Consider the following 19,125-nt stretch of genomic DNA (forward strand, 5'->3'; position numbering starts at 1 on the left):
AACTGGCATTGATCGCCTGGCACAGCTGGGCCACTGTGAGGCACCGTCCTGCGTCCAAAGAACTGCGAGCGGCAGGGTACACTCCCAGCACCAACAATGACCATTGTCTTGGGTCTTCAACCTTGAACAAGTCACTGGATGTCTCAGACTGGAGGTGAAAGGGCAAGGCCTCTCTTATCTCCCAGGGAGCCTGATTCCCAGTACAGAAGACATGTAATTACAGCAGGATTTTTGAGGCCACGGTCTGGAATGCAGCGTCTGGCTTAGACATGTGCAAACAGTCCATCAGCAGGTGAGTTTACCACTGAGCTATTTTGCTTTTGCTGTCATCGTTATTGTATACATTTGGAAATTTTCCGTAATAAAAAGCTTACAGAATTGCTTCTTGATGCACTTCTGAATCAGCTGTTACTTTGCTATTTATCTATCACATAGTTCCTTCCTCACACTCAAAATTATGTCACTGGGTTGAGTAAGGGCATCACGTGAGGGAAAAGGAGAGGCCCACACTATTTATCAAATCAAAATATAACCGCTGTTTCTAGTCAAATGCTTTAAACCGATCATAAGAAAAAGACATTGTTCAAACAGCCAGGGAAATCTGAAAAAGGACTGGGCATGAGATGAGACAAAAAGAACTGCTATTCATTTTGTTAGGTGTGAAAATGTGATCTTTGAAAGGTTCTGATCTGTTAGAGATAAACACTTAAGTATTTATGGGTAAAGCGATATGGTATCTGTGAACAGCTTTACCATTAAAACTGGGGACAGTGGGGAACACAGGATTGCAAGATGTCGCTGCTGATGCTGGGTGCCTGGGGTTCACTGATAGTCCCTCTACTTCTGTGCACACTTGAAACATTCCATAACAAAACGTGGTAAAGAAATGTTCTTTGAAGGCTTTGGTTCATCAGTTACCACTTTTGCTATTTACCTGCCACGTAATCACAAAACTCAAGAAAATGCGACTCACTGAAAGATTAGGGAAACCAAAGGTATTTTGTCAAAGGTGCTCCTCACTGAAGGCAAAATTTAAGCTAAATAAATGAAATAAATAAAAATTTAAAAAATAAAATAAAACGCCTGTAGGATTGCCAATGAGGGGAGGTAAAGAACCTAAATTTTAGCCAAGCGTGAGACAGGTTTACAAGACTGGAAAGGCTCCCGACCCTTCGAAACCCACCTTGCCCACGTGGGCAACTTACCAAAAATGTGGTGGCGTCCAGCACGGCCCCCCACCACCCTGTTAGTGGCCAAACCACTGCGGCTGCCCAGAATTTCTCATCTCTAGTCTTGATCTCTTCTGCTGTGATTTAAAACCCTCAGCTCTTTCTCTGTCCCTCGCAGAGACAGGGGGAGGGTGGAGGGCACCCACTTGACAATAACAAAGCACATTATCAGCACAAAGCACTTCCAAGGAGGGCAGAAACCAAACTGCAGAAACCGGGGTAAGCCCTGCCCTGACCTGCACCTCACTTCTACTGCCGAAAGGATAAAAGGAACCAGGTCAAGGGTGTTTATTAAACTCCTGCTGTACCAGTATTCACCTATGGAACCTAGCCTATAGCCCTGTTGGTAAGTATTGCTGTACCCATTTGAAACCCAAAGAAATGGAGGTTAAGGAACTGATCCAAGGTCACACGGCTAGAAAGAAAGGAGACCGAAGTAACCTAAATGTCCATCAACAGATGAATGGATAAAGAAGATGTGGTACATATATACAATGGAATACTATGCAGCCATAAAAAAGAATGAAATGCCATTTGCAGCCACATGGATGGACCTAGAGATTATCATACTAAGTGAAGTAAATCAGACACAGAAAGACAAATACCATATGATATCACTTACATGTGGAATCTAAAAAATGATACAAATGAACGTATTTACAAAACAGAAACAGACACATAGACACAGGAAACAAATTTATGGTTACCAAAGGGGAAAGGGGGGAGGGAGGGACAAATTGGGAGTTTGGGATTAACAGATATAGACTACGTATAAAATAAACAACAAGGACCTACTGTATATAGCACAGGGAACTATATTCAATACCTTGTAATAACCTATAAGGGAAAAGAATCTCAAAAAGAGTATCTATATACACAGATATATGTATCACTGAACCACTATGCTGTACACCTGAAACTAACATGTCATTGTAAATCAACTATACAAGAAAGGGAGGGAGGGAGAAAGGGAGGGAGGGTGAGAGGGAGGGAGGGAAGAAAGGAGACCAGACTCGGACCCAGGTCCCATAACTGCAGTGCCCTAAAGAGGAAAAGCACCAGCACAGGCCCCGTATCACTCCACTTGTCCAGCGGGGAGGCTGACAAGACTAATGTCTCTAGACCCTGATGAGAAACCACAGAACCCACTGGGCCACCCTCAGTTTGACAAACTGTCTCTACAACGCCATCTGCACATTCACTTTGCCCAGCCCTCTGGCCAAGACATTCTCTCTGTAGAGCATCTAAAGCTGGACAAGTCCCGGCCAACCTCCCCACCCCCAGCTCTGTACCAAGGACCAAATGGGCTCCAAAGACATTTCCAGCCTCTACAGTATTAAAATAAATGGGCTCAAGAAATACTCAGAAGATATAACAGGAGTATCTGTCAAGGGCCCCTTCCCCGCCAGTCTGGGATCCACAAAAGGGGCTTCTCAATTGGAAAGCTTCCTGACATTGGCCAGGACTGGCCTCCCCGCAGCCAGTGCCTCCGTCACACAGCTGCTTGGCTTCACTCCCAAGAGGTTGCTGTTAACGGGGGCAGGGAACATGCCCATTCCAAAGTGACTTCTATTCACACAACTTACTTGGCAACTAAAGATGGCTGGTTGGGAAGAGGATTTGCAAAGCTTTCTACTCTTGGCCTGGAGGGCTGGAAGACACCCACAAAGGAGCCATGAAGGGAGACAGGGAGGAGGGGGGATAGTAGGACCACTCAACCCCTGGGCCCCCAACACATGCTGGTGACCAGAGACACCTGGTCAGTCCTCCGGGCTGAGGGCCCTCAGAGTTGGTGTCACAGCAGAAAAGCTCACAGGGAGTTTCCATGATCTCTCTACAGGGCATCACCCAGTGACCCGGGAAGCCCTAGTGACGGGGAGACCATTCCTGAACTTTTAATTCCCAAAACCTAGCCAAGTGGCCAGTACATGGCGGATGTGTAAGAAATGTCTTATTTTAATAGTGTAGTCTGTTTAATTTAGGTACCAAGCTAGGGTACAAATGATAAGCCACAAACAACTTCCTGGTGGTCAGTCATCCAAATGCACCTTGTAATTTTCTCCTTCTGTGGCTGCAGATCACTGGAGACACTGATCTCTCTGGGCGCACATATCCTCGGAAGTGCCCGTTTACGTGATGTGAAAACTCACCTGAATAAGGACTTCACTGTATACACTAAATCGTGTGGTGTGAATGTCATTCTCTTGAGATCTAAATAATTCCCCTTCTACTCGACCTCACCTCCTCCAAGCTGACTGATATACAACCCAGGTCCCAGTGGGTCTTCGGGAAATTTGTTGCCAGGTGAAATTTTACCCTCTGAATTCACAGGACCAAACTTCTATACTATTTCAACAGTTTGCCATGTTATTAACACTTGGAAAACTGTCCAACATATGAACATACTGACAACGTATCTCGAATTCTTTTATCCTTCACTTGGCCTTCTTGACAAGACTGCTGACTCCCCGGAGGCAGTGATGTTTTGTACGTCTGTGAGTCCCCGCCACCAGGGCGATGACTTGGAAACAGGAGCTATTCCAAGCCCTTCATCAGCCAGGGATCTTGGCTGCCCCCTTCCCACCTTCTCCGGGTTTCAGCCTGCCCTGGATCATCTGGCACCACGGCTTGCCTGGGACACTGAAGCACAGCCAGAAGAGCAACTGATTCACTGAAAGGTCAACCCCCCTCCCCTCCAACTCATCTTCTGCCTCTGGGTTAGCATGACTTGGCTTAATTTTAACTACCACCGGCAAGATGAACCCCAAAAGAACTCAAGGTCAGGAGGACACAGATGAAAACAAGGGCCTAATATAAGTAACAGTAAGCACAGCACACCTCCCGCCTAGCCTAGCTCAGTATATGGAAAAGCCAGCAGCCCCCAGCCAGGGCCAGTCACTGCAACAGGACACAGAAGCAAGCACACCCAGGCCTCGGTGCCCACGCCACTTCAAGCCACCTAGGGCGCTCTGAGAGAGACAGGAATGGCCTTGTGATAGGGTCAGGGTGCAGCGGGGTCCCCGGCTTGGGGAGGCCAGGTGGGCACCCTCTGGCTTTCCATCTGGTATTGCCAAGCAAGGCAGGTCTGAGGGACTCGGGGCCTCTCCCGGCCCTAGGGGGTCAGGAACAAACCGCAGCCATTGGAAGAAGAAAGAAAAAGGAAAAGACACGCAGGGGAAGAATCCCAGGTCTCAGGGCCGTGACAACTTTGCCTTAAGCCGCTGTATAACTCAGGCAGTCCCAGCACCCTCCTTCCATCCAGCGATCATTTCACTTGGACCATGCACCACGCGTCATGAAGATCTGCAAAGGTCAGAAAGGTAAGATGCGATTTCTGTCATCAAGGAGCTCAGATGCAGGGCGGGCGGTCAGGGTTTTCAGCCCTCATTGGAAAGGTTAGGAACCCAGACGCGGGACTCGGGCTGCCTGGGTCGTTAGCTGAGTGACCCTGAACACTTTCATTCTCGGTGCCTTGGTTCCTTCATCTGCAAAATGTGGACAACAGAAGCCACCTTGTGGGGTTGATCTGAGGAACAAGTGAGTTAACACACGTAAAGTGCTCAGAACAGGCGTGTGCGAGCGGGGCAGAAGGGTCAGCTGTTACACCAGCAAGCATGACGCAGTGTTAGCTCGTGGTTATTAAGTCACGGGACAAACCTGTCCTGTGGGTTTGTTATTCACCCTTAAGGGGAGCTGACAATTACCCTGAAATTGTGATTATGTTGTATACACCCCCGTGCATATCCATGTGTTCCCAGAGGACGAAATCACAACTTTCATCCAGTTCTCAAAGCAAAGCTGCAGGAAAGCTTACAGCAGGAGGGGGCCTGCAGCAAGAGCCTCAAGAAGGTGCACTGACCTGTGCCTTCATTTTATCAGGTCATCAGGCAAAGGGCAAAAGCTTCCCATAGAACTTTCTGCAACAATGAAAATGTCCTCTGTCTGCACTGTCCCCAAACAGCTACCATCGGCCACCTGTGCGTAGTGAGCATCTGAAGTGTGGCTGGTGAGACCAAAGGACTGAACTTTTGGTTGTATTTCATTTTATTATTTATATTTAAGGAGCTATGCGTGGCTACTGGCCACTGTTTTTTTGTTTGTTTGTTTTGGTTTTTTTTGCGGTACGCGGGCCTCTCACTGTCGTGGCCTCTCCCGTTGCGGAGCACAGGCTCCGGACGCGCAGGCTCAGTGGCCATGGCTCACGGGCCCAGCCGCTCCGTTGCATGAGGGATCTTCCCGGACCGGAGCACGAACCCGTGTCCCCTGCATCGGCAGGCGGACTCTCAATTACTGCGCCACCAGGGAAGCCCCTGGCCACTGTTTTGAACCTCACAGACCTAGTCAGTCTGGGGAGGAAAACATCACAGGCGAAGAGGACAGGGTGTGCGCAGATGCAAAACACCCCATGACGTACCCAGAGGTTGTGACTGAAACAACACGATGCGGCCAGCAATCGTGAGTAGCGGTGGAGGCGAGCGCACGCGGGGCTCAGCACGGAGAAGGACAGACGTGGAGCAGGAGTTAAAAGCCTTGTGTGCTCTGCTCAGACCTGGGCATGTCACCAGAGACAGAAGAAGCGCTGTGTCAGGCAGCGTTCTCCAGAGAAACAGAACCAGTGGGCTGTGTATACACAGCCGGTCCCTGACTCACGGTGGTTCAACTCTTAAGTTATCGACTTTATGACAGTGCAAAAGCTATATGCATGCAGTAGAAACCACGCTTCAAAGGTGGACCGTTCCCTGGGGGACCGGCGTGTAGTACGACCCTCTCTCTGATCCTGTGCAGGGCAGCTGCAGCCCCCAGTCACAGGGGTGAGCAACCGATACACTGACAACCATCCGGACCTGCACTCCATTCTGTTTTTCCCTTTCAGGGCAGTATTCCATAAACTCCATGAAAGAGTCAACCCTTTATTATAAACTAGGCCTTGCGTTAGAGGGTTCTGCCCACCTGCAGGCTAATGTGAGTGTTCTGAGCACGTGTGAGGTGGGCGGGGCTGAGCTGGGATGTCCGGGAGGCTGCGTGTATCACATGCATTTTTGACCTATGATATTTTCAACTTATGATGGGTTTATCAGGATGTCATCCCATCATGAATTGAGGAAGACCTGTGTATAGAAAGATTTATATTAAGGAAATTAGCTCATATGATTATTTTTGAGGCTGGAGGTCCAAAATCTGCAAGGTGGACCAGCAGGCTGGAGACCCAAAGCAGAGCTGATGCTACAGGTCAAGTCCGCAGACCTCTGCTGCATAACTGCCTCTTGCTCGGGGGAGGGCAGTCTTCCCTTGTAGCCAGGCCTTCAGCTGATTGGGTGAGGCCCACCCACACCATGGAGGGTAATCTGCTTACTCAAATCCCACGGAGGTAAATATGAATCTCATCCAGCAAACTCCCTCACAGAAACATTCAGAATAAGGTTTGACCGTGTATCTGGGCACCACGGCCCAGCCAAGTTGACACATAAAATTAAGCAGCACATCCACTACAGTTTTTGAGCAGGATTATCAGCAAAACTGACTTTGCCAAGACTGAGTTGGGAGGTTATGGGGGAGAAGTGGAGAAGGGGGACTGGGAGAGGCAGAATTCCAACAGAAAAAGGCGATTTCAACAATCCAGGCAAGACATGAGGGCTTCCACCAAAGAAGGGGTGATGGTAAATGAGTTGTTTAATGAGTGTGTGTTAGAAGAAGGTATGAATAGATTCTGTGACTTGATGAAATCACACACACACACACACACACACACACACACACACACACACACACACACACACACACACACACCCCTTCCTTTATGGTAAGCTAGCATTTTCTCCTAGGACTCCAACACAATGCAAAGGAAAGGAAGTTTGTCATGTAGCAGAAAGGGACAGAAGTGATGGAGCAGAGAGATACGGGGTTTGCAGCAGTTCCCTCCTCGGAGGAGTCCTATGCCTGCTCTATGGGTCACATATGCCCACCTCTAAGTCTTTCCAACCAAGAGCCTCTCTAGAAGATGAATAAACCACAGCACAGACATGGAAGAGGTAGTTAGCTGCTTCTCAGTATCCATGCTTCTCTTCATCCTTAGAAACAACCCTGCTAGCTAATACGCTACAAGCCAAGCCGTTCTTGCTACTCATGACTATGCCCGGGGTCAGTGTGAAAACACCTCCCAGTCGTCTCTGTATAAAGAGAACCTTCGCTCAGTTGGCTTGAGCCTGAGATCAAGAGACTTAAATTCAAAGAATGAGAGAACTTAGACGATACACCATGATTTTTAGAAATAAAAAAGGCCCAGCACCTTCTCTGAAGTACAGTGCTTTGCCAAAAGGCTGTGGAATGCACTTGAGGCCGGTAACAAATTGATGAACACATGGTATTTTGGTTTTTTACTTCCATTTAAACCACTTTTTCAAAGTGAGGCTTCCTAAAGCCAGCTGATCACTGCTTAATTGAAGCAAAGAGGCACCCTTTCCTCTAGTGCCTAAGGAAGTTCCAAATGGAAAAATGAATAAACAAGCAAATGAATAAATGACCAAACTAACTAATAAAGGCACTCCTGGATGGGGAAGGGGAAGGAGCTGGAGGGAGGCTGACGCCCGGCAGCAGAGGAAGGACAGCTGGGGAGCTCACCTTCTGGAAGGTCCTTCAGAGGAGACCCAGTGGTGTAGCCTCCCATGAGGCCCTTCGGAATGCAGCGATCAAGCTAGGGAGGGCCAGGAAGGGACAGAAAAAAATGTCAGCCTCAGGCACCTCCCTTACGAACCCCATTTCCTCCTAGAAGCACCAAGCTGAGTGCATTTTAGTCATTTGGAATCTTAGCACAAGCGCCTGTCCTGTACCTGCCAGGTGGCAAGGTGGGGACCACAACTCTCCACGGCTGAGCGCGTGACTTCAGGAGCCCCGAGAAGGGGCGGCCAACTCTGAAACTACTTTCTCCACCTGGCTGATGACTCAGACCACAACTTCCCTCCTCAGCAGGGCTGCCAGATTTTGCAAATAAAAATACAGGACTCCCAGGCCCATTTGAATTTCAGATAAACAAATAATCTGTTTCAGTGAAGTGTGTCCCAAGGTTTACATGGGACAGAGTGATGCTTAAAAAAAACGATCTGAAATCCAACTTGAACTGGGTGTCCTGTATTCTATCTGCCGACCCTACCTTTAGGGCTTAAACTCCACAAGGATCTTTCACCAGGCAGAAATGAAAACTCGTCTATGGCCTGGACTCCTCAGCACCTCTCCCTTGGTGTGATGGGCATGGTTCCTTTACACACATTTCAAGAAGCTCCCCCTGTGTGATGAGACTCAAGCTGGGAATCAGCCATCCCACCAGGCAGGAAGCAGAAAAACCTAAGCTATGGGAGTATTTCTAAGCAGAACTACTTGAACATCCAAAGACCATAAATCTCGAAGCCTTATGAGTCATCCACTTCTCAGCGTGAATAAGTCCATCAGATTCTTCGGGGGAAGTCTTCCTAGAAGGGAAGGGGGGACATGAAGTCACACTGGGAAGGGTGGGGAAGGGGGAGAGAAAAAGAGGAAAGTAGGGTGGGCAGGGGGTGTCCCCAGGCGAGGAAAGCTAAGTCAAAATGTTCAAGAGAAACGTCACCGCTGGCTGGGGATCAAACCCTGTTGCCTGGCAACATAAGAGGCCTACCCGTGTTGACAGAACTGGTAGCAAAAATACATCCCAGGGCTTCCCTAGTGGCACAGTGGTTGAGAGTCCGCCTGCCGATTCAGGGGACGCGGGTTCGTGCCCCGGTCCGGGAAGATCCCACATGCCGCGGAGCGGCTGGGCCCGTGAGCCATGGCCGCTGAGCCTGCGCGTCCGGAGCCTGTGCTCCGCAACGGGAGAGGCCACAGCAGTGAGAGGCCCGCGTACCGCACACACACCAAAAACAAACAAACAAACAAACAAAAAACTACATCCCATACTCTGATTTTCTTCAACTGAGAAATCAGTCACCCTGCTGCCCTGTCTAGGGAATGCCAGTGGTTTGCAAGAGGGGGAGGGAAGGGCGATCCATGTGGAAGCAGCAATTTCATTGATTTTATTGATAATAGATGGAAGTGGGGACGGGAGGCGGAGGAGGGAAGAAAGAAAAGAAAAAGAGAAACATCCAAGAGCCTCATGGTTTCAGATTCGGTACAGAACTCCACATCCTGCTTCCCCTCCAACCGCTGTCCTGCGGTGACAAACCACATCTGTCGGCTTCCAGCAGCACTTATGGGAATCAGCCAGGCCTCAGCAAAAGGCCATTGAAAGGAAAAGGGGACTGTCCCTGAGAAGCCCCCAACAGAACAGGCATCGGCGGGGGGCGCGGGGGCAGCACCCCCAGCATCATACTGCCCCGCTGAGACCCTGCTGGCCACTAGCCCCATTCCTGGCTTCCTGCTGCCTGCCAGGCAGGAAAGGGTCAAATGCAGGTGGTCCTTGCACCACAGAAGAGAAAACCTCAGATCAGCCGCACTCCCTCTCCAGTCATGGGAGAGTGGAGGATGCCTGAAGCACAGCCAGCCCAGCAGAAGGGGCAACGGCTCCAAAGGGGGGGGGGGTGGGTCCTTCTGGAAGCCTCGAGATCTGTTCTACGTCAGGAGCCTTCACCCTGGGTCAGAGGCTGCCCCTCGTCTCCCCACTGACCCCATCTTGACGCAAGATCCTAGGCCTCCCAATGCGGCTGCTTCTCCCCCGGAATCTCCAGCCAAGACTACAAGGCAGGGCGGTCCTGCGGGCCAAGGAGGGTTAATAGCACATCTCCCTCCTGCCGTAAATCACCAGGGACTCTGCTTCGGGACAGGTGCCCCCGTCACCCAGCGGCCTGCCCTCAGCCCGGGCACCTGGGTGATGCAGTTCCCAGGAACTGGCCTGTGGCCGCCCAGTGGGAATATGACCAGGATCACAGGGACGGACGTCACTGACCCGGCCCTCCTCACCCAAGCCTCACGCAGACAGCTGCCACCCAGGCAGGCACAGGCTGCAAAGTGACCGGGAAAGAGGGAGGCCGGACGAAAGTGCACTCAGGTCCCAGGAGGGGAAGAAGTTTCAAAGGGGCACCGATGACTTGGCAAGAGCCTCCCAGGTGCCCCAGGGCAGCAAAGGCAGGGAAATAACTGCAGATGAGCCTAGCATCTCCCCTTAGCCCTACGAGTCAATTATTTCTCTTACCTGTTCCCGTAAGACATGTCAGGCTGTGGTCAGGTTTGCAACAGTCCCTAAATACTGTCAGAGTGCCAGCAGCAGGCAACAGCCAGAAGCAGGGAGATGGGGGTTCAAATCTTTGCTCCTCTCCACGGGGTCTGTGGTCTGGGCACGTTCCCTTACCTCCCAAAGCCTTAGTTACCGTCCCCTCCGTGTGACGGCAGTAATGATACCATCGCCTGGCCACCTTCCGTCAGGCCCCAGTGGGTTCATGTCTATAAGGGACCCACCCCTGCAGGCCCAGGCACCCCACAGATCCGAATAAATGAGGGCCGTGGGAGCCCCTTGAATAACCCGACTTTCTCTAAGCCTCAGTTTCCTCCTCTGCAGAAGGTTTTTTAAAAGTATTGCCCTGGTGCTTGGGAAAGCGCACTTGGGAAAGTGCCTGGTGTACAAAGAGCGTTACAACAAACCTCCTTCCCCTCCTCCCCTCCATCCTTGACCTCTGATGGCTCTGTCCACACCCAGCGCCCCCCTGCAACGTGCCTGCATCACTGTGAGGCTCCCACTCGGGCACCAGGTGCTGCTAGAACTTTCAGGGGAGGAGGAGCTCACCACCTTCTCCCACGGTTACACCCGACTGCGCCTCAACTGCCTGCTGCCTCTTCGGGTCACAGCCTTGGAGTTCTCATGACTCACTCTTGGCAGCTTGTTAACCACTGAATCCGATCCAGCCCCCTCCACGTCCTCCAAGGTCAGATCACAGCACGGGAAAGGCGCATGTGCAGGCCCAAGCGATGGTCTCTGGGCTCCGAGGCTAGTTTCCTCATCTGTATTACGGGGACACGTGGTGCCTGAGACACCGCTGGACCTCCACGCAGAGCTGCCACCAGTACGGACCCTACATGTGGCATCTGTGCCCCATCAGTTTCTCCAACACAACCTGAGCCCACACGCAAGAGCCACCGCGGCTACTCTACCCAGGCAGGAGGCTGGGCTGAGGCTGCACCCTCCCTCATCAGGCCATGTGGTTCCCTCCCTGCCTGGTCCTGCAGCTGCCCGAGGCCCCACCGCACAGCCCTGGAGCTGACGGACTCAGGCCAGGTCCCGTCCACACCGACTCCCCCCTCAGATTGCGGCTCCTCTGTCCTTTACCCAGACTGTCTCGTACTCAGGGGCTCAGGTGTGTTTCCAAAGCTTTACACACATGCACACACACCCCGTGACCTCACTCCGCCGGCCTCCTCCACACACCGTCTACACCTGTGCCATCTACACCTGTTCTCTAACAGATGCTCCTCCCCACTGGGCTCTCCACTCGTTGAGTATGTTGATCCTCATCATTCAATGGATTCCATATTTGTGAATTTGCCTACCCGCTACGATTTATTTGTAACCCCCAAATCAGTATTTACTGCACTTGTGGAGTCATTCACGGACCAGCCCAGAGAAGCAAAAAAATGTGAGTCTTGATATGCACGATGCCAGGTGAGGCCAAGCAGAGAGGACCCCCTGCCTCTGTTCCAGCTGTCAGGTTGCAAACACCCATCCTTCTCACGGTCTACTGAGTGCCATGTTTTTCACGTTTTTGTTCTTTTCGTTGGTGGTTCCTCTCTAAGGTAGCCCCCAAGCCTAGTGCTGAGCGCCATCTGGGGTCCTACCTCAGCACAGGACAGCTGTGACGTGCCTTACAGAGAAAATACGTGTTTTAGATGAGCTGCTTCCGGGAGTGAGTTATCGTGACGTTGGCCATGAGTTCACTGTTAATGAATCAACAATACAGTACATCCAGAAAAAGGAAGAGGAAATGTGCAGATCCGTACAAGACGCTGCTCCAGTAAGCGCTAACGTCAAGTCTGTAGTGCAAGATGAAGCCGTGGAAAAGCGGTTAAACGTGTGGCAACAATGCCCGAGAGGTCACGACAGAAGCACAACACGGTGTGGGGCTGAAAGCCAGAGAAATTTTTGGTTCCGTCACCCGGGGGCAGGGAAATGTTCATCCCTTCTGGGCTAGTGTTTCATTGTAAAGAAACATTGTATAGAATTAATTATTCATAAGACATATAGATTAAAGAAGGTGCCTTTAAAGAGAAACATACATAAAACAAAGTTGTGTTTGATGAAATTGTGACCAGAGGCTCTCAGGAACAATCCTCTGTTTCCCTGGAAGCAATGCTTCACTCCATTTCTCAAATGAAGGTGGAAAAACCACACACACACACACACACACACACACACACGCACACACACACGTACACACGTGAATCCAGATCAGTAAGAAATATTCTACTTTTGCCCAAAACATTCCATCCCACACAACTTTTATGACTGCTAAGGGGACTGTCAGCTCTATAGGACAGTCTTCTGTTCTTGACAAGTGGCTAAAATAGTGCATGACACTTAGTAGGAACACTGTAAAGATTTGTCGAATGAAAGAAAATAATGAATGAGAAGAAAAAAAATTCATGGACAAGTAGAGTATAATCTGTATTGACATACACTTGCATTTTCGTCCCATCTCTGCAAAGCCCAGGCTTCCTGTTCTCCACTTAGGGAAGGTCTTCTGTAAACCAAATCAACGTCCAGATTTCCCAACAACAGAAGACTACAATAGTGATTAACAAAAGAATTCAGGGGATTATCTGACATATTTGACTTACTCCTTTCATTGGAAACATGACTTCCCTTCCATTCAAGGTCCCCACCACTCATCCGTTTGGGCTTGGAGGGCTTTCCATCAGTCGCAAGGTAAGTCAGCTATCCCCTCATCATCATTTTCGATCCTTTGCCACATTTTATCTTCACAAGCAACTTGGTATGTGTCCACCCTGCCTGGGGTCACCCTTCTGTCTCTACATTTTCCATATCCCCTCCCAGCCAGCAGAGGACTGTTTCTTCTTCCACCCATAGGGTATTTTTTTGCGGTGGCGGTGGTGTTTTTGTTTTGTTTTTTAACATAGCAGATTCACCTTGGAGATACAATATTTGATAGAAAAATACATCTGGAATAATAACTTAACATTCATTTTCTTTCATCCAAATGCTTTACATGAACTAACTTAATCACTGTGGTAAATTGCAAAAATGGCCGTAATACTTTGCAGGTATTTTTGCAGGTGGAGTTTATTTTTTCCCTACCTCTTACTTTTGGACAAGCCATGTGACTTACTCTGACAAGCAGAACATTAACAAATGTGATGCAAGCAGAGGCTTGGAAAGGGCTTGCCATTTCTGTTCCTAGAATCCCAGCACCATATGAAGAAGCCCACACTAGCTTGTTGGATGAGATGCACGTGGTCCAGCCACCTGACACCTCAGCTGACAACAAGCCAACTGCTTGACAGATAAAGCCATCCCAGATCAGCCAATGCCCCAGCCAACCCACCAACTGACTGCACATTCATGAGATCAGCCAAAACCTGAGTTCAGAAAACTTGCCCAGCAAAATCATGAGCTAAATAAATGTATTAAGCCACTGAGTTTGGTTTGTTTCATAGCAACAACTAACTGATACACAATTCCATTTTAGAGATGAAGAAATTAAAGCACAAACATTAAGTAACCTGCAGAGGTCCCATAGCTATTAAGTGGTAAATTGGGATTAAAAGCCAGGCAGTCTGGCTCAGAGGCCAAGCTTTGCCAGTGGTCCTACAGTTAAGTCAACTAAGTTTCAAACATTTCCCCAACCACTTACTTCCCCCAAAGGAGGTTAAAGCACGTGGACTTACCTGGTCCCATAAACACAAAACGGGCAACCATCAGCACTGAATAACCCTATTTTGCATTTATGCTGCCCTTCAGGGTTCCAAAGTCTCCTGACACATTCCAACCATTTAAAAATCCAAAGGTCCACCGATGGATGAATGAATAACAAAATGTGGTCTACACATACAGTGGAATATTATTCAGCCTTAAAAATGAAATTCCAACACAGGCTACAACATGGATGAACCTTGAAGATATTATGCTAAGTGACAAAAGCCAGTCACAAAAGGACAAACTCTCCACAACTCCACTTACATGGGGTACTTAGAGGAGTCAAATTCACAGAGACAGAAAGTAGGACAGTGGTTGCCAAAGGCTGGGGGAAGGGAGGAGTGGGGAGTTATTATTTAATAAGTACAGGGTTGCAGTTGGGAAAATGATAAAGTTCTGAAGGCGGATGGTGGTGAGGGTTACAAAGCATGTGAATGTACTTAATGCTACTGAATCATGTACTTAAAAACAGTTAAAACGGTAAATCCTATGCTAAATACAGTTTACTTTACCACCTTTTTTTTTTTTTTTTTTTTTTTTGCGGTACGCGGGCCTCTCACTGTTGTGGCCTCTCCCGTTGCGGAGCACAGGCTCCGGACGCGCAGGCTCAGCGTCCGTGGCTCACGGGCCCAGCCGCTCTGCGGCATGTGGGATCTTCCCGGACTGGGGCACGAACCCGTGTCCCCTGCATCGGCAGGCTGACTCTCAACCGCTGCGCCACCAGGGAAGCCCTACCACCATTTTTTAAAAAGGAAAAAAATCACAAGGGTGGGACTGGCAGCGATAAAATGACAGGCCCGGGGCCACTGTTGGACTAGTTAGAACACAGGTAGCAGAAGAAGCAAGAAACTCTCTGTCATTCAAGTTTGCTGAGCCACACGGGCTCCACGCCCACCCACCCCCCCTTCAGAATGTCCCCTGCCACACACTGAAGGCCAGATGGGCTGGCAGATATGTCAAAACCACCTTAAAAACAAGCTCTGGCTCACGGACAAAACCCTCAAATAAATCAAAGCCAGTTTCCTGCCCCCACCTGGCCCAGGAAAACAAACAAGTGCTCTGCCCACTCTCGGCAGAATGTGGATTGGGTTTTCAAGATCACAGAACTGGATCCGACTCCTGGTAGGAAAATGAGCTGACATCAGGAATGATAAAGTCAGTGCAAATTTCTGATGATCAGACACAATTCCTACTGGCCCAACAATCACAAGTCTTTGTAAACTCTTTATGGAAAACCAAGCTGTAGAAGTCTTTTCCTTCGTAAGTCTCCGCTGTTTGCTGAGACTCTGGATGGATGGACAGGAACATTCCAGACATTATAAAACCATCCATACAGTATTACCTCTTCTTTTTTTTTTTTTTTAAAGGACGTATACATCAAATGTTAACAGAAGGTATGGGGACTTATTTTCTTCTTTTTGTCTATTTCCTGAATTTTCTACAATCTTTTTTTAGTGAAACCAAAATCTAAGATCATACAGGGATTCCATCATCAAACATTAGCTCATTTAAGTCCTAAGGACACCTCAGGACTCTCACGGTCCGTGACCATCACTGCTTCACTGTTTTCAGATCACTGCTTCCACAGAGACGAGGATGCTGAGGCTGAGAACACAATGCCTCACGAGACACACCTGGAGGAGACACTTTGAAGGCATCTCTCAGAGACCATGCCTGCTACACACAGTCAGAGGGGTTTGTATATATAGAAAGGAAGGGGTGGGGGTAAGTCCAGAGGAAGAAAACAGGAAGCCCCACTTGGCAGCAGCTAGGGGGAGGCCCCACCCCCTTCACCACCAGGAAGGTCAGAGACAGACTCAGCCTCCTGGCCAAGCCCAGACGGCCCACCATCCGCAGAGATAAAAAGTGACATCCTCACCCAGCCTCAGCCTTTGAGCGCCCTTCCAGTTCCTTGGACAGAGACCAACAATGTCCCTTGGGGCTAAGGGGTAGGGGTCACTCTGAGCCTTTTCTACCCTTCTTCCTGCCCACCTGCGAGAAGGCAGGAGTTTAAGGGGGGGGTGGTTTGCAGGCATAATGCCAGGCAGGGTTTCCCTCAACATTCATCCTAGGCTCTGCCAGCTGACGGAGAGTCACTCAGCCCCAGGGTCTGTATCACCTGATGAGGACTGATGACTCAGTGGCTTGTCCACGGGGCTCAGTAACTGCACGGTAATTGTCCTCACTGGCCAAGAGATGAGAGGAAGGCACAAAGCCACACTTCACTGCTGCCCAGCAGTGGGACCCTCCCCACGTAGCTCCCTCCTACCTCTTTTTCCATGAAAGAGGACTGGGGTGAGGAACAAAAAGGGAGTGGTGTGAAATCTACTCCAGGTGTGTCACAGCCAACTGGGGACCCACCCACCAAATGAAATTTGAATGAACCCAACCCAGATGAAGCTGGATTTGCCAGTCATGCTCCTATCCCTCTGCAGGGAAGAAGTTGTGAGTAAAGCGGCAATGGAGAGGGAAAGCTCAGGATGCCAACGGAAGGCCGGGAGGAACATCTGGTCAACCTCATCATTCACTCATTGGTTCATCTGTTTGTTTTCTCAAGACTTGAACACCTTCTGTATGCTGGCAATGACCCAAACAGACCAAATTCCCTGTCTGGGAATTTGTGGAGTTTCACTACTGTAAACAAGTAAACAATAACAGGTCAGGGGTGAGAAGTGCTATGAAGAAAAAGCCAATCAAGGAATGAGGGCTGGGGTGGCAGAGATGGTGGGCTGGCAGTTGTCATTTAAATGTTAGCCCAGGAAGGCCTTGTTGATAAAGTGACATCTGAGCAGAAACCTGAAGGAGATGGAGTGGACCATGCAAATCCTATGGTTAAGACAACAACAAACAGGGGCTGCAGCAAGTTCAAAGACTCTGAGGTAGGAGCATATATGACATCCGTTCAGCCAAAGGAGGATAAGGCCCATCAGCCGGGGCTGGTGGCCTAAACGGCCAACCTCCAGAGGCCCCTGAACACAAAGGTCCCTTTACCAGCTCTGCTCCAAAATCTGAGCTCAGGGGACCCAGTGAGGAAACTCCCGTGGGGAAGCCACTGCCGAGGCTCCAAGGGGATGCTTTCACAGACCACTATGAAATCACCCCACGGCAAGGGGACATGGATGTTTTTATATAGACACTTGTGTCCTCAAAGGGACCATAAATTCAAGTGTTGAAGACTTTCAGAAGAGGAGGTTTCACGACCTCCTCAGCACTGACCCAATGTTTACATTAAATTATCAGAAATTTCTCCTCAAACCTAATCAGAACCCTTCTCACTGCAAGGTCAAGACCACTACCACCCTGGGCTATGGTGGGTGAGACGCTTCGCCAACGTGGGGCACTTTGAAGGTTGTGGCACAGGGCACTTTGGAGGGAGGATGCCTTAGGGTTGGGGAGCTTCTGGGGACTGGTGAGCACCTTCTGGAGAAGGGCTCCTTCTCTCTAGAAAGCTGCAGCCTGGGTGGGGCACAGAGGGAGGCGGAGAGAAGGACGGCTGCTCAGGCTTGCTGCAGGCCAACAAGTCATGGGCACTTTGATGTTGTACAGCCCAGGGAAGCAGGACAGGGAAGGAAGGGTTTCGGGCAGCTGGTCTGTCTAGGAACAAAGGCCACATTATCTGGAAGGTTCCAACCAGAAAGCTCAGTTCAGCATTCAGAGTGCAAAACCCAAACACGTAGCTAGAATCTCGGCAGAACCACCAAAGCGTCAAGGGGATCCCTGATGAGAAATCTGAGGGGTGCACGGAGCGGGGCAAGGAAGAGGAATGCCCAAGTCCTGGCCCCTTATCCTCGATGGCTCCCGTCTTAACACATTCCTGGGGCTTCGCTTCCCAAGGGCTCGCTTTCCCATCGCCTCCCCCCCACCCCCGTCCCAGCCCAACAGCACACTGCACACACACAGTGGGGGCCTGCAGTGGTACCTGCACTCACTGAGCATCCGCTTACAGGTAGAGACCCTGGGAGGCGGCAGCATCTTCTGTCACGTAACACACAGCAGGGAAAAGAACTCAACCGGGACCAGCTGCTCGAGAGTCACCTGAGCAGGAAGCCCCCGTGTGGGCCAAGGCGTGTGAGCGCCCCCAGCCCAGGGCCTGGCACACAGCAGGTACCACCATGTGTTGGGAGCTCTTTTCCTTCCCATTCACAGGGCCTGCATCTCAGGCTGGGAAGTCCCCACATCGGTGACGATCCAAGGAAGACACTCTGAAACCAGCAGCCCCGGCCGTCGCCTGACCACAGCCCCTGTGCCATCCCTTTTCTGGTCTTGGTTCCTCTGTTGCCTATTTGGGCTCTCGGGACAAAGAACCAATGTTCCAAGAGAAGCAGATGGTTAATTTCTCCCAAACCAGGGAGGAGAATACGAGGGAGGGAGTGTTCCTCCTGCTGCCCGACAGGCAGTCATCGGGGAGGGCGGAGGACAAGCCCGATGTTCTAAGCACAGCCTCTGGTCCGGCCGCCTGGGAGGTGGACCTGGGTACCAGCTCCAGCGGCAAGGCAGCGCCCACTGGTGGGGACATCCAAATGCCAGCACGCTCACCCTACTAACAGTACCAAGAGCGGGAGTGAAAGCAACCTGTGGGGGGGAGGAAAACAAGGGGCTGACTCCAAATGCACCTGTGGACAAAGCCACGGCTGTCCCGTGCCCCTGACCTTCGGCAGGGGGCCCACGAGTCAGAGGTGTGCCCACGGCGCGGGGCAGGGTGATGGGCAGAGCAGGAGAGCTTACCTGCCTCGCCACCCTCCGTGCCTCCCAGTAGGGCTTCGAGTCTTCCACAGCTTTGCCGATTTTCTTCACCAGCTCATCCAGTTTCACCGTTGCTTCAACCAGAACAGAGCGGAACTTCTGACGAATGTCCTGCAGACAGGAAATTGAGGACACAGTTCAGGCTTAAGAAGGAACGTGCGGAAATCTGCTTTACTTAACCGGAAGCACCCAGAAGGGCCTCCACTCGGCCTACAAGCCCCTGATTTCACGCCTTTACAAGACGGTGTCTAGAGCACCACCAACCAAGAG

General features: G+C 50.3%; 1 protein-coding gene across 3 annotated transcripts in view; it reads right to left on the minus strand.

Annotated features, from left to right (window-relative positions):
- SH3BP5 (SH3 domain binding protein 5) overlaps window positions 1–19,125 on the minus strand; it is a 71,704-nt gene that overhangs the window by 25,022 nt on the left and 27,557 nt on the right. For 2 of the 3 annotated variants that reach the window (XM_055090580.1, XM_024115156.3), the window contains one exon: window positions 18,838–18,966. In XM_055090580.1, coding sequence (XP_054946555.1) covers window positions 18,838–18,966 — 129 coding nt within the window. Of the gene's footprint in view, window positions 1–7,847; window positions 7,898–18,837; window positions 18,967–19,125 lie in introns of those variants that run through there. The other variant, XM_028489963.2, reaches the window with a different exon arrangement.

This window comes from Physeter macrocephalus, chromosome 1 (assembly GCF_002837175.3).
Source record: "Physeter macrocephalus isolate SW-GA chromosome 1, ASM283717v5, whole genome shotgun sequence".
Classification (NCBI taxonomy): domain Eukaryota; kingdom Metazoa; phylum Chordata; class Mammalia; order Artiodactyla; family Physeteridae; genus Physeter; species Physeter macrocephalus.